The 15,285-nt window shown below is 38.7% G+C and overlaps 1 protein-coding gene across 3 annotated transcripts in view; it reads right to left on the bottom strand.

Moving 5' to 3' along the window:
* Positions 1–36: 36 nt before the first annotated feature.
* Positions 37–15,285, bottom strand: part of inpp5l (inositol polyphosphate-5-phosphatase L) — a 35,530-nt gene continuing 20,281 nt past the window's right edge. For 2 of the 3 annotated variants that reach the window (XM_088624144.1, XM_088624146.1), the window contains exons 5-16: positions 15,093–15,156; positions 13,662–13,765; positions 12,778–12,830; positions 10,344–10,463; positions 9,902–9,986; positions 9,096–9,191; positions 8,663–8,737; positions 8,036–8,109; positions 7,300–7,411; positions 6,327–6,395; positions 5,744–5,809; positions 37–3,971 (exon numbers count right to left, since the gene is read on the bottom strand). In XM_088624144.1, the coding sequence (XP_088480270.1) occupies positions 5,768–5,809; positions 6,327–6,395; positions 7,300–7,411; positions 8,036–8,109; positions 8,663–8,737; positions 9,096–9,191; positions 9,902–9,986; positions 10,344–10,463; positions 12,778–12,830; positions 13,662–13,765; positions 15,093–15,156 (894 nt within the window). In that variant the 3' untranslated portion in view covers positions 37–3,971; positions 5,744–5,767. The remainder of the gene's footprint in view (positions 3,972–5,743; positions 5,810–6,326; positions 6,396–7,299; positions 7,412–8,035; positions 8,110–8,662; positions 8,738–9,095; positions 9,192–9,901; positions 9,987–10,343; positions 10,464–12,777; positions 12,831–13,661; positions 13,766–15,092; positions 15,157–15,285) is intronic. The other variant, XM_088624145.1, reaches the window with a different exon arrangement.

Below are 15,285 nucleotides of genomic sequence, written 5' to 3' on the forward strand. Positions count from 1 at the left end.
TACCAGGTTTCATAAAGACACAAAAAAACAGAAACATCCAGCATCAATACAGTATTTAATGAACACAGTCTTACGACAAATTACAGTACAAATATATACAAGAAGAAAGTTAAATCCCACTCCTACAAGTCAAAATGTAAAAGGATTTGATCTGTTTAAATGCTGGGTAATTGCAAGTTACTGTATTTCCAACTCAATGTAAAGTGGATTTTCCTGAAATAAAAACATAAAAGATTTCGACATAAGAATAAATGCACACAGGCTGACTGCTTTCCTTTCATGATGCGGAAGCTCTCGAGCTGAAAAAACACACCTGTGCTCTCCTGAACACTTGCAGTTAGGCAGAGGAAAGCAGTAACTTGCCCAAGACACTAAAAAATTCACTTTGTGTACACACCGTGTATCTGCACTTTATGCAGATAAGGCTGATGACTTGCACCAGCCAAATCAGACAACTATTCATCTTTTCAAATTTTATAGCCATAGGGCTCCGATTCTGAAACATGCATATTTCAGCTTTTTTCTTAACACTATCGATCTAAATGACTAGCCCAGCGTCAACAGCCAAAAAAAACCCCCATCACATTTACCACTTGCTTGTGGTAGCAAGTTTAATACCTCATTTATTTTATTCCTACTCCATCGACAAAGTCTAACTTTGCTGTGCAAAACACTATGATCTACAGGATGCTTTCTTCTGGAATACCAGCTGTCTCCATTGTAAGGACGGAGAAGTGATTTCTAAATGTTTTTTAAAATATTATAACAGACACATTTACCGACAATTCAAAGCTTAAAATATATGTCATCACAGTATTGGGGACAGCAATTGTAGGAATGACATGTCAGAAAAGGTTTAGAACCGTTCCCAATTGTTGATGACCTATTTTCAAAAAATGTTTCAAATGAGAACTTCTAAAAGGCAAGATTAAGATTTCAAAAAGAGACTTCTGATATTCTTCTTTGAGCCGTTAAGTGCCATATTGCAATATTTAAATGTATGTTTGGCAGGTCTGTATTCTTAGATTTATAGAAGCCTTCATTGTAAGAGGTACTCTTCTAAATTCTGATTTGCTGTTACTTTACTTGGTAATCATGCAGGTTGTGCAATGGAGTTGAAAAACAGTAAAGGATAAATGGTCTTATCTATGGAATGCAGCTAATCTAGGCTTTGTTCTTTTTAAAAGGACTTGGAAAAGTCAAGATAGTCTTCAAAAAACAATTTAAAATATTTCAACAATCCCTGTAAACAGACAAATACAAATTTCCAAACACAGCACATATTATAACAGATTAAATAGTATAAATGTAGTGTTTTTAGTAAGAGATTGACTATTGCTTCCCATCTTGTGAAATTGTTGACTTCAATGTCACTGACCACTAGTCCAGCCACTAAAACAATGTTGAGAGGCCACAACAGTCCCTCACTATTAGCTCCCCAGCACTATTGTCCAGGTCATCAGAACTACTGCATAACTGGGCTCCTGACTTGCATATCAACACTTACAATTGTAAGAATCATAAAAGGTCCTAGAATGAGCCAAAAACAAATATCTCAGCAAACCAAACCACTCAATTTCCAGATACACTCATCATCCTTCACTAAGGTACATGCACTGATGCAATCCACTACAGAATAACAAGAAAGCAACTATGTTGCAACTTTTTTCATAAGAAACTAAAACATTAATCTCAAGAATGCTGCACATATCCTGCAGAGGTTAAAACCCAATTAAATGTCAGAAATGACACTAAATGAAATGAGAACAATGCACCTTTCAGTCTAATAGAGTAAACCCAAGATGTAAATTCTTTACCAGATTACACAACACATACTGTACAGGATCATAAAACAGGCTAAATGGCATTAAACCAGCGTCCAGTGTAAAAAAAAAAAAAAGACAACTCTCATACTTCCTCTGATTGCAAAAGAAGTGATTTCAAACTGCTGGAGATGCAAAGATTTAAAAAAACAGCATATGTTGAGTGCAGGAACTAAAAAAGTGTCCTTTATATTTTCCCTTTAGCACATTAATCTTTTCTGTTGCTCATCTACATCGACAGCTCTCATCGGAAATGCTGCTATTTTTTACTGGAATAATTTACTATAATACATCACATGAATTCCCAATCATGCGTCTTCCAAGACCAAAAAATATCCACCGTTGCAATTAAGCATGACAGAAATGGGAGGGAAATTTTAAGTGGCCTGGGGCTCAAGAGCAATTGTAAAAATGTCAATATATCACATTAAACTCCACATTACATTAAACCAGAATGGTATAGTGTAAGTCCTAAGAAACACAATTAAAATCACCCAAACTTTAACATACATTGTATATACAGTATAGTATGAAAATAAAGATTAAAATAGCTAACTTCCTGGTAGAAAAACTGATAAAAATGAAAGATCTCTAAGAAATCTTTTTGAGTTTAAATATTTTGGCTCCATGTACAGTAGCTTAGAGACATGCAGTGTGTGTATTTGCAGATGCTATTCAACATCATTGTTAATGCAGTCTAGATAATACCAGTGAAATAAGTGTAATGAAACAGCTAATAATGGTGGTGCTCCATGTAAACTTAGCTTTGAGTGCAGCTGTACTCCACTCTAATCCACTGCAGAAGGAACTTGGAACTAAAAACAATTCTGCACATAGTTCTGGCTTTCAATCTCCTGAAAATATAGCAATATACAGCAAGCCTTTCATATTATACACATGCAAATTGCTCATGTCATCACTTAACAGTCCTTTTTTGCACACGCTTTATAATTATAGCTCAGGTCCCAAAGTAATCAGCCCGCTAATTCCTCTCCTGGGACACAGTCAGAACCTCTAGCACTAACCAGGAATTGGGAGGGTGGGGGGAACTTAGTCTTTTAAAATTAAAGCTTCTACAAATAAGAACATCTCCATTTTCTCATTTACAAGTTTTGTGCAACAGTCATTAAGATGCAACTAGAGCAGGGAGTTCTTTCAGAAAGCAATTCTCAACTGTATGGGCAGAAGGTCATTCCATGCTAAAAAGTGGAAAAAGAGTAAAACACTCCACCTGTGGAGTCTTTCTCAGCTGTGAAGAGAACGGGAATACATGGCAGACAAGAGGAGCAGGGAAAGTGAAAGAAATAAAAGATGAGAATGGCACCTTCCTTGTTTCTGGTTTACTTTCCAACACACCAAAGAATTAACGTCTGCACGTTCCATCAAGGTGTCATGATATATGCAGCAGTTTTCAAGTCCTGGCTGTTTATCCAAATTAATGGTGACAACCGTCTGAGTGTTGATAGAGTATCGGTCACTGAAATGTCTGCCTTGCACCAAATTCTGGCTCAGTGGTCAACCATGAAACAGTGGAAAGTTACTGGTTCAATGAAAGGTCCATATTTCTGAAAGCCAGGATTTTATATTTGTTAGATCTTCATGTCAAATTGTAATGCTCTTTGACTATAGAATTACTGCATGCCCTAATATAGTGAATACATAAATGATTATTTGAATTTCCCTCTGTGACATTTGTTGTTAATAGTATACACCTTTAGTCAGATAATGATACACTGTATTACACCAAAAGCAGTAAGTGTAGCTGCACAGACAGGACAGGCTAGACAATCAGTGCTTCTTGACTTCTCAGTCTTAGCAGCTTCTTACTGGTGTGTTTCATTTTTCTTGCAATTTTCCTTCTCCTGACAATTTAAAAAGTCATAAAAAAACAACAGATCAAAAAACATCACCAAAAAGCCGACCAACTTGTTTCATTCATGTCAGGATAACGGTAAAACTTGCTGGAGTGTGTGTGCTTCTGCAGAAAGAAAGAAAACCTGAGAAATGTCCATGGGATCCCAGCCAACGTGTTTTCTTGGTGATGCTGTGGAGGCAGGAGTCACTTGTGAAACACTTTCCCTGTGGTGTAGCTGTTCCCTGTGTCTTCCCCTCTCCTGGTGCGTCTCTCTTTGACAGCTCTTGCTGGCACTGGATATGAAGACACAGGTCTTACAAGCGATAAACTGGTAACCAACAACAGATAATAGCGGAGTATAAACGGCACTGGCAGTTGTTTTGCCCTCCAGGAAATGAAGGGTATGCAGATGTTTCTGCAGGATTCATTTTTAAATTACAGCATAAAAATGTTAGAACTGAAATCATTCTAGCATTTGATCTGTAACCTAATCATTTTCAGAACCTTCTCAGGCTGAACAGACAAAGAATTGTCTGCTCACGAGGTTGACCTTTTCTCTTGAAAATGTAGAAAAACTTTTTTCTTTGCAGTTGCATTCACCAGCAATGCCTTGCTCAGTTTGAACAAAAACTGCAACCTGAATTTTTTTTTCCCCCCCAACAGGGACATTAGCCCTGGCTGATCTTTTAGCCCAATCATCAACATAATCATGGGGTTTCATGCATGGGGTTAAATAATATTCATCATTTTGGGCTAGGGTTTAGATTCAAAATCACCTTTGTCATTATGCACTAAATATATTCAGAACTTCATATAGATACTGTGTCGTAAAGGATTGCATCAAACTGTTACAGTATGTCACCTATCTTGCTAGATTCCTGACTGAGCTATTTCTTATCAACTACGGTCATTAAGCTTTGCTTTTACAGCAGTACCTCTATTTGGTATGTAGTCTTATGCTGAACATACTGTACACAACATGAGAGTCTGAACCTAGATAGTGCAGAAGACTAAGGTATCTGACACTGCTTGTTTGTGTCTGTTGCTGTTTGTGCTTGTAGCCATTACTCTTATTCAATTAAACAGTCCCCTTCAGAGAAATTGCTCTTCAGAAAGCACTGTACATTAAAGACAATTCAGATCCAAAAGAAATACATAATATTGTATGTAATCATTTGTAATTTAATATAATATTGTTATTAATAATTTGGCTGTTGGTTTTAGTCTGAGCAACAAAGATTTTGTTAACTATGTCTTACTGTACATACACATACATAGCACTAATTTATACTAAGATAAATAATTATACTAATTTATGGCTGGAGCTGTATCCCCATGTGAGTCAGGTGGCCACAGCCTTAAAAAACAACCCTGCTGCACTATCCAGATAAATGTAAATGTAGCCGTTTTATAAATTTTTTTTTGACTATTATTGAGTAAACCTCCCATGTCACTCGTTCCACTATTGAAGACGCACTCTTCTTGACCTAAACAGAATCCTGAATAACTCATAACTGTGAAGAGTGTAGCAAGTGTCTGCATTATGAATACAATACAAAATTGCATTTACAGTCTTATGAAACTGGTATTAAGCTCCTACAATATTTTAGAAGAGCTCTGGACTTTTATTCCATTAAATTTCTTAAATACTACAGCACCTTAATTTTGATAAATTAGGGTGCCTAAATGCAAAACTGTAAACCAAAGTAAACCAAACACTGCATTAGTAATAGATATGCCAATACATTATACCACATAATGAATTTTCTATCACCTGTAAAGCTGCACTTAATTAATGGACAGTCCCAGAGTGCATTCCAATGACACTGCATTTGATCCAGCTGCAGTTCTCTGCAGGGGCAGAGGGAATTCAATCCATACATTTCAGGAAATTGCTGATGGCCCTATTACATTATGCACCAGGGCAGTAGCATCCAGACACCACTAATTTATTTTTTCATTTGGACATTTTTTGGATTGCCAGCGTACTTGCACAGACACACAGGTTGTAAAAATAAGCCAGGCTTGGTGATAATCTATTCTGGCACTCTTCCTTGTATCTTACCTATCAAGAGAGTTGAGCTTCATTTCAGTATCCATCTGTTTTTAATGTGAAAAATAAGAAAACGGGCTGAAAAAAGAGAAATTGAAAGCGTCAGAATCTGCTGCCTGGACTGACACAGCAAACAGTGCAGGATCTTCAGTCTTTGGAGAAACAGTGTGAGAACTGCAGAGCTTCTGTACAGTACCAACAGGAAGATGGAAACACCTGACAACCACAGTGCTATGCCCTATACTTTCTTACCCTATATCAAAAACGTTTCCAAAAGACATTTTTCCCCACTGTATGTAAAATCAGGAATACTTGCAAAACAATTAGTAGATATTACTAAGAAAAATGTTGTAAGCAAAAGTATGGCACAAAATATTTTTATCAAACATTAGCAGTGCAGTAACAACCATGATTCAATTTATTTTTTCCGTTTTAAGATAAGCCACATAACAATTAGGTCATTTTCAACTCCAACAAATGTGTGGTGTTAGCACACCATACCACAAACTGATACTTGCTGCGTTATATCCTGAAAGCTTAAATCAGTTTTACATCATGAAATCGCTTATGATTTAAGCGCTCCGCCTACCATTACCTTGTGGTCCCCCATGCAGACATTAGGCCCCAGGGTGTTGTAGACCACACTGCTGTCCCCATCCTGAACCTGAGCAGAAGCACAGAAATGGCAAACTCATGTAGATGTGACTTTCAGAAGAAAGTAAGACAGACAACAAATGAGAGGCCATTCAGTCCATGTGGTCCGCTTGGTACTAAGTAGCTCATAGATCCAAGGACCTCAATCCAGCCATTTCTTGAAGGAAGCCAAAATACCAACTCTGATCACGTGGTTGGGTAGCTTCTTAAACATTCACACCTCTTTAGAACAAGAAGTGCATCCCATTCTCACCATAAAAAGCACTTCCACATTGTTTCCACTTGTGTCCTCTAGTTTGTGTTTCATTGTTCATTTTGAAGAAGTCCACTGCCTTTGGGGATTCTATCGGGTCCCTTGACCTTATTTCTACTACAGTACACATTGTATTTTTTGTTTTCTAAAACAAAAAAAAACTACGCGCCAGATTATTCCAACAAAATCTTAACATTTAGACAGGCTCTTTGAAAGAGTCCATCCAGATGACAGGGTAGCCATGATGCAGCCCTGCTCTACTTAAACACTAGGTTGCCTCTCCAATGCCTCAATGTAAGACCTAGAGGATAGACCTTGTAAATGGCGAGATGTGACGCAATGAGAGCTCTCTCGGTTAGTGCAAAAAATTCTCAGTTGCACAGTTCCAGTTCTCAAGGACAGAGTGAAGGGTCTACACTTTTCAAAATCCATTCAGCTAAGTGCTGGAACTTGGATTGCGCGACTTACGATATAATCTTTCATTTATGCCATTAACAACTGACGGCTTGCAAATTCCACTCCTTTTAAACTAGTTAGAAGTTTCGACCTCCATGTTTCAGCTAGCCCTGTAGTCTTTCATAGGCTCACAGTAACAGATCACCCAGAACCACTACACAGAAGCTCACAGGTCTCATAAAGCTGTATGAAATTTGCCACTCACCCTATGTATGATGTCACTGGCTGAATGAGACATGAGGATCCGGTCGCACCAGGAGGGGCATCTTGTGTTCATATACTGTGTGGGTTTAGTGTAGTCTTCGCTGTAGGGGTAGCTGCAAAGCCAAAAGAAAGTTGTTTCGTTGGGGTTGTGAACAACTCCATGTAAACACTTTTTTTAAGGAGCTTGGGCAGGGTTCTAATCCTTCATCCACTTTCAAAATGATTGATTAACAACACAACAGATCAGGTGGAGAAGTGAGAAAGTAAAATCGCCAATTGAATCAATGTCTCACTTGAAACACAGCACTTCTTACAGCCCAGTATCCCTGGTCATCATAATGGAGAATTGTTTTGGAAATTCTGTTTCAGAGGGATGAGCGCCACCTACTGGTCCACCAACACCACAACACGTAGGTTGTTCTCATACCAGTACTGACCAGGCCATGCTTATCTTCTGAGATCTGAAAATCTCAGCTACAATGTTTACAGTGGCAATGTTTCTGAACCCAAGCAAATGGCCAAATCAGATTTTGTAGATATTTGCATATTTAAGAAAAAAGTGTTTTAATGAAGGCCATCAAAAGCTTTGCAGAATGGTTCTTTGGGCATCTTATAGCACAATGCTTAAAAACTGTCCTTAAAGTTGTAGATAAGGTCTGGCTCACTGAAGCCTCCCAAGGCTTCTGTTGTGTCAATGGAATGAAGCCATCTCCCACACAGAGCATAACAGCGCTTACCTTGGAGGAAACAAAATGTCTTCCTCTGTGATGACGTCATGAAAGGCACTGATCTCCTTATCAAACTTTAAAAGCTGAAACATTGGGGGAAAATAAATCACGAAAATTAGCTTAGGAAGTCGGATCTACAGAGTCTGTACAAATGTGACACCAATGCAATCTACAAATCAGAAATAAATAAATAATTTAATAAGAATTAAAAGGTTATAATAGTGGTAAATTAATCCAATAGAATATATCCTATTTGAATAGCCGACATTGTGTAGGTTGCTCTTTTAGTCTAGAAGTGTGACCTTTGTAATGATGGAGTGATAACAGTGTTCAGTTCTCAATTTAAAAACAAAGCCTAATGACAATGACAGTAGTTTATAAGAAACAGCTCAGTCAGGAATCTAGCAAGATAGGTGACATACTGTAACAGTCTGATGCCAGGTGCTTGATTATGATTTGACTGGGAGAATCAGTGAAATCCACATGGTCACTTCTGTCTTGATGATTCTCTGACAGCACCAGATCATTTACTTCTCATGGGGATTGACTGAGTAGACTGACTGTCAGAACTGCTGTGTGGGTTTGTGTTGGATCAAGGCTGTAAATCAGCATTAAGGTCTTTAGTGAGCCACTCACTCCTCTGCCATTGTCCTCTCTAAAGACAGCCTGGTGCAAGTACTCAAACAGCTTTGTCTCAATGTGCAGAAGAACCTGCAGCAGAAAGAAAAGTAGAACATGGGAATTATTGTTGCAATATTGATGCTAAATTAAAGATTTTCTCTTTATCTTAGCCGTCTTAGTGTAATTCTTGCATACTGTACATACTTTAGCATAACTTCAATTGCAAGTCTAAGGCAACTGCAAAAGTACAAATCAAGAATGAAATGAGATTTGAGTTATACAGTAAGCATATATAGTACCTTTGTCAGTGTAGGTCTATACCACTCATTCAGAGCCAAGTTAAATAGCAAAGTAACCAATTTAATGAGTGCCGAAAAACCTTTTTAAATGAATTTAAATGAACAGAAAGACAGGAAAGCTTCCTTTGCAGAGGCTCAGAAACTTCTACCTTATGGTCATTGTCCTTCTCTTCACAGATGATCTTCTCCACCTCGTTGCTGCTATCCTTCTTCACTGTCTGAATATCAGCAGACCTGGACAGAGTCTGAAAAGAGCCAAGGTCATTAGCCTCAGCCTAACCAGAGCCTAGACCTCAAAGACTCAGCATAATCTTCTTTCAAAACAGTGTATGCACATCTCATAAACCTTAAACCTCTAGACAGAAGACCTTTAATAACATTTCTTTAATGAAGAATATTGTCTAATATTAAGATATGAAAGATATTCATGCCTTTCATTGTGGGGAAAAATACACTATAGAATGGACAATTTTTCTCACATACACTACTGTATATATAAGGGTGATTCATTTTAGAGACCAGTGTCTTATCCCTCAATTATTTAACAGGGAAATCCCTACCGTAATCCACAAATACAGTACAGTTTTCTTTTGCACTGGATAAACTGAATTCATACTGTTACAGGTTTCTAAGGTTCATTTTAAGAAGGAAGCTGACACCAGGCCTCGCTTTCTTTCCCTCTGCATCAATTTTGGTTGCCAGGGTAGCATGTGAGGTTCCAGGATCCTCGTGTTTCCTCACGGCATCAAACGGTCACTCCAAAACGTGCCTGAAGGAGTGGTTCAAATGCACAGAACACTTTCTTCCAAATACCTGTCTGAGCTAATCTCTTTACTTAGGATGTGGCAACACTGCCACATGATATATGCAGAAATAAAGAATTTTACTGATGCGGCTTTAGACCACGCCCAATTTATTCATACTAAACTATGCAGTTTTATTCATAAAACAGCACCTGCACCAGGCTGAGTGTATCCAGTCTGAAATTGAAATCTCCAAACAAGAAGAATGGGAGAGGAGTATAGCTGCTGTCTGATACCCTGAAACAAAAAAAAATTGTCTGAAGTTGTGGTTGAAGAATTAGCATTGCAACAGTTGACATGGGTAATATACTTGTGCCTCTCACCAGAGATTGTGTGCAACCAAGCCAGTCAGGGTGCATTTTTAAAATGGCATAAACGACATGGAACATCTATGATCTGAATTATAATATGCCTGTTTGCAAATGTATTTAATTAATAAAAAAGATTTAGCTTAAAGAACAAACGAAAGATTTTACACAGATGTGTTCCTTACGGTGATAATTTACTTATGTTGACCTGCTTCCGGAAGAAAATATTTGTTCCCAAGCAGCCATCAGATTGCAACTCGTCTGGACTGCAAGCAACAGTGGTTACCTGTTGATGACATATCTCAGTGCCTTCTCCCTGTTGGCAGAGTAGACTGAAGGGCTTGAGTTACAGGCGATGAGGTTGGAGGCATCATGGAACAAGTGGACATTCACCAGCTCAAAGCCCCTTTAGAAGCAAACAATCTGCATTAGGTCTGACATGACGCACTGAATAATAATAGTTTCTTTATTAGCCCTATACAATTTCTTGCATTAGGAATTAGTCTTTTTGCATACCTCAGCTTTTTCTCCAAGGAGACACAGACACACAGACAGGGAGAGAAGCTTGGGGTTAGAGTGCAGGGTCTGCCATTGTACGGCGCCCCTGGAGCAGTTGGGGTTAAGGGCCTTGCTCAGGGGCCCAACGGAGTAGGATTCCTCTGCCGGCCGCGGGATTTGAACCGGCAACCTTCCAGTCACAGGCGCAGATCCTTAGCCACAGAGCCACCGCTCCAAGAGGGTATGAATACAAAAGAACCTAAAAGGCCATATTGCCAAAACATTCTATGAACTCTTCAAGACTCTATGAGCTCTTGTTTTAATACACAGACTATCAAGTTATACTGTAGCTGCAATTAATTCACATTTATAAAGCAAATGACAATTTTTGCTGCAGGTGCACAACATGCTGTTTAACATTTGTCATCAACAGGGTTGATCAAAGGTTGTGTACTGCAAATGTCACAAGCTAATAGCTTGAGGCCACTGCTGGAAAGAACATAGGCTGTAGATCTGTGATGCATGTGTCTGTTCATTGGTTGTTGAGTTTTGGGTGTTCGACCCTTTATCCAAAGTCATCCTATTAATGTTCAGGGGCTCAGGCTGGCCATCCATGGCTTATTAACCGTCACATAATCATTGCAAGAGCAGCATGTTGTCCTGTTGGAATGTTGTCATGTAAGGATAGAGATAAGGGCAGCAAGCAAGCTCCCAGGACTTGATCCACATGGGGCCATGTGGTCAGCTCTTTAGTAACTAGACACTCCTGCCTACACTCTCACCATGCTTGAACCTCACCACTGATTGGTCTGTTGGACAAAATAATCAGCAAATTATTCTAAAAAATGTGCACCACGCTTGCCTGCTTCCTGTACTTGTGTAATGCACTAGGCTGGATTAAGAGGTTAAATCCTCTTCATCCCTTGTGGCCAATCAGCTCTCTTACTAAATGAGGTGATTTAATGCTAATGCAACAGACGAGGGGCCGATAAGTATGTCATGTTTGGTCATGAATGATCAATTAATCAAAATGACACTCAAAACATTTAATCAACATCCAAAATCCATATGCTTTATTTTTCTCAAAATATGCTGTAGATTGCTATTGTATGTTTCTTTTGGCGCTCAGTACTATTCCAATTACGTGCTTGGTCCAATTGCATCTATTCAACCATATTTGTTTTTAAATGTACTTTTCTGTACATTGTCTTCTTACACATACGCATTCTAAAAAGGACAGAAGTTAAAAACGAAGTGAAGGAAATCAAAAAATTTCCCCCGGACCCAAAACCCACATACAGTATTTATGGATGTTTTGCTTTTGAATGTTTTTTTTCTTTTATTGGTTTTCATTTTTCAAAACATCAGATATAAAGCAGGACACGGAAAACAATTTCCTACAGATGAATGCCACTGAAGGGGCCTCTCGGGCTCTAGCAAGCCTCGTACGCTTTTACTGCAGTTCCACTGGCCCAGCGAAACCTGTCAGGCCTGCTGATTGATAGGAACTTGTCTGTGAAAAGAAGCGTCCGTGGCCTCGGTGAGGGAAATGTCACTCACAGAAGGAAATATTAATGTGCATTTGCGCGCTGACATACTGTACAGTAGATACAGAGGCGAGTTAATAAAGCCCAAGTGAATCTCTGTAGATCACCGAGTTCACAGTTCTGGGTTGACCTTTCTCGGTGCCAATCACCCAGTTGGGATACGATGGCTTACTGGAAAGCTGAGTGGTGTCAGAGTGCAAAGCAGGTAATATCACACAAATACCATTTATCACTCTGGACAGGCATTCACTCTTTTACCTGCCACAGGGCACACAATTAATGTTCAACAAACAAGCCACCTCTATTTACCCAGTGAGTGCCCCCAGCACACTCCTGGGAATAAGCTATTTTCTTCCTGGTGCAAATGACCGGAGAAGAGCAAATAGTTACTATTATAGAGAGAAAACAGAGTGTGTTTGCTGACACATGTTCTCACTGGGTAGAGCAGAGATAACACATTGATTAAAAGAGATACCCATCTGTGTTGTGTTCATACTGTAGCTACAGCAAACCCAGCGCAGTGCTGTGCCAATAGCAGCCTGGGTTCGCCTTCGGGCACGCATGTAAAAGCCATTGACTGCGCTCCCAGCTGTGATTGCTTAATACCATTTAAATAACCTGGAGAAAGAATTTCATCACCCTATACTAAACATATTGTTAGCATTAATAACTTACTGATTGTGAATAATCCAGCGAGTTCTCATGTAGCCTTTCCTGGACCACTTGAACTGAAACGCAATAAAAAGAAAAACTAAATTCTTAATGTTACTCAAGAAATAAGTAAATTCTCATACTCCCTGTATTGGAAACCACCTAATTTGTTGTTAATATTTTTGTTTTTTTTGAGTAATTCAAAGTTAAGATCTTTTCTTAAGCATTAGCAGATGAGCTAGATTTCCACACTGATCGTGGTCTGTGATTCATGGTTGTGACTAAGGAGTTACAGTATTTGCTGTTAAATATAGCTGTTTGAGTTTTTTTGCCTTCTTTTGATGGCAACTGCAATGACAATGGCACAATTACAGTATTTCATTGTGTGAAAGCAGGCGATGCAGCGAGGCAGTATAATTACCGACTCTGCACAGATGTGATTTTGTACAATAACACCTCACCGAGCTTGGTAAAACATGAGGCACTGATCCCACAGCCTAGGCAGATTTCAGGTCCCTCGTGCTGCTAATGCACCTTTACAAAAGACCTACGCCTCGGCGTTGTCATGCCCCAATTTCTTCACAGTGAAACTGGTACCTTGCTGTGACTATTGTTTTTACAAGTTCAAAAATGGAACCGTGGATAAGCAATTTGTTCAGAAAATCAAGAGGACTTCAGGAACCCCATGCCATCATGTCAATAATGCCTTATGAGCATCTGCCATGTACTGTACCAGAGGGAAGATTGATACGTGGTTGGGCCTCTGAATAATGACCTTAACTGTACTTCCGTCATTAATGCCCTGATAAGTCGGAGCAACCTGTGTCTGGTAAGCCTCTCCACTAAACAGGAGCCTAGAAGCAACGGCCAAGATCACTATCAACTTCCTGCTTGCTGTGCACACTCACGTCAGGCCAGAAATTCTTTGGAAATTTTTCTTTTTCCACCGTGGTTACCCCATCCAGAGAGCTGAGATATTTGTTCTGTCCAGAGATGGCTTTAAAATCTTTCACTGGAGGAAGGGAAAAAAAAAAAAAAAGAGTACAAAAAGCAAAATCAATAGACTCATCTCCACAGCACATGTGATAAGATCCATAATACAGCAATTAGACAATGTTGGTTTTCTCTGTACGTCCTGTTGTACACGAAACCCCGACAGGGACTGTAATGTTTATGGTTCTTCCATTTTGTCCTCCATCAGGAACAAAGGAGAACTTGTTTTTTTTTTTCTGCACACAGTCATATAAAACATCCCCAATCTACTCTACAAATGTACCTACATTTCACTGCACTGAAGGGACTCTGCAGGTCAGTCAACCAGTTCATCAGTCCTTGACATTACCTCTGGACTGTACCTTAGACACAGAGCAGCATTACTCCCATCTGTCCCCAGGTCAGCCTTACACCTGAGGCTGAGTTGTTCTTATGAGGTCATTATGAAGCCTTTAATGCATTAATGCTTGATGAAACAAAAACTAAATTGGTCTTGAATATTTTTAATTTAAACTTTAGATCTCTTTGTTTTCTGTTGCAAATATCCACTTAAGAATGAGCATTGGCCTAAATCCCACAGACTAATAACGACCAGCTGTTCGTATTTTCTGATTAGCAGGAGCCAACAAAAAGATGGTTCGATAAAACAATTTAGTTGCATTCAGTCTAATTTAATGGCAATGTATCAAACCCACTCTTCCTCAGAGTGATCAGTTGATCTGGAGTGCTAGCAAACTTGCAATGGTAACCTGATGCTCTGAGCAAAACATAAAAAAATATGTTGATAACAGAGTTCAGCTATCCCCCTCAATATTTTTAGTGGTCTACAGGGTTGATATACGCAGTGATGTATAGTAGTTTAAGTTGCTTTTTAAAAGCAAGGTTCTTTTTAAGCCAGGTCTATATACAGTAGGTGAAAGTAGAAAGTCTCCTGATTATACATGCTATGCCACAGAGTTGCCTATTCAGAGCAAAGTTCAAAGTTCTTTGCATCTGATTTACAATGCACAAGGCACTCCTGTTTTTTTGTAGTACCTGAAGCAGGACTGTAAAGGACTTCAGATACAGAATAATGCCATAATTCCAACAATCTGTCGATTTGCATCAGTGACTTCCCTTACTTGGAAAATAGACAAAACCACATTTAGTTAAACGTGGGATGCTAATTATACAGTAGTACTAACGAAGTCACAAAAAGAAATCTCATATTCAATGATGTTTTAAAAATGTCTATCAACAACAGATTCTTATAAAGTGGTAACGTGCACTTTTTGATTGTTGCCTTAAATGTTTTTTTAAAAATTTAGATTAGAAACTACATTTAAGAATGTATTTAAAAAACTTACCATTAAAATCATACTGGTAGATGTTCTTTAAGGATTTGTGGATGAAGTACATGCTACCCAGAGCCTAAACACCATAAAAAACTATGTCAGTATGACTTCATTGATAACTGAAGGATTTGTTAAAGGCAAGACAGTTAAGGACAACAAACATAATATGGTTCAATACAATTCACAGTACAGAAATACAGCCCTT

This window comes from Lepisosteus platostomus, chromosome 3 (genome assembly GCF_059453375.1).
Source record: "Lepisosteus platostomus isolate fLepPlt1 chromosome 3, fLepPlt1.hap1, whole genome shotgun sequence".
Lineage (NCBI taxonomy): Eukaryota > Metazoa > Chordata > Actinopteri > Semionotiformes > Lepisosteidae > Lepisosteus > Lepisosteus platostomus.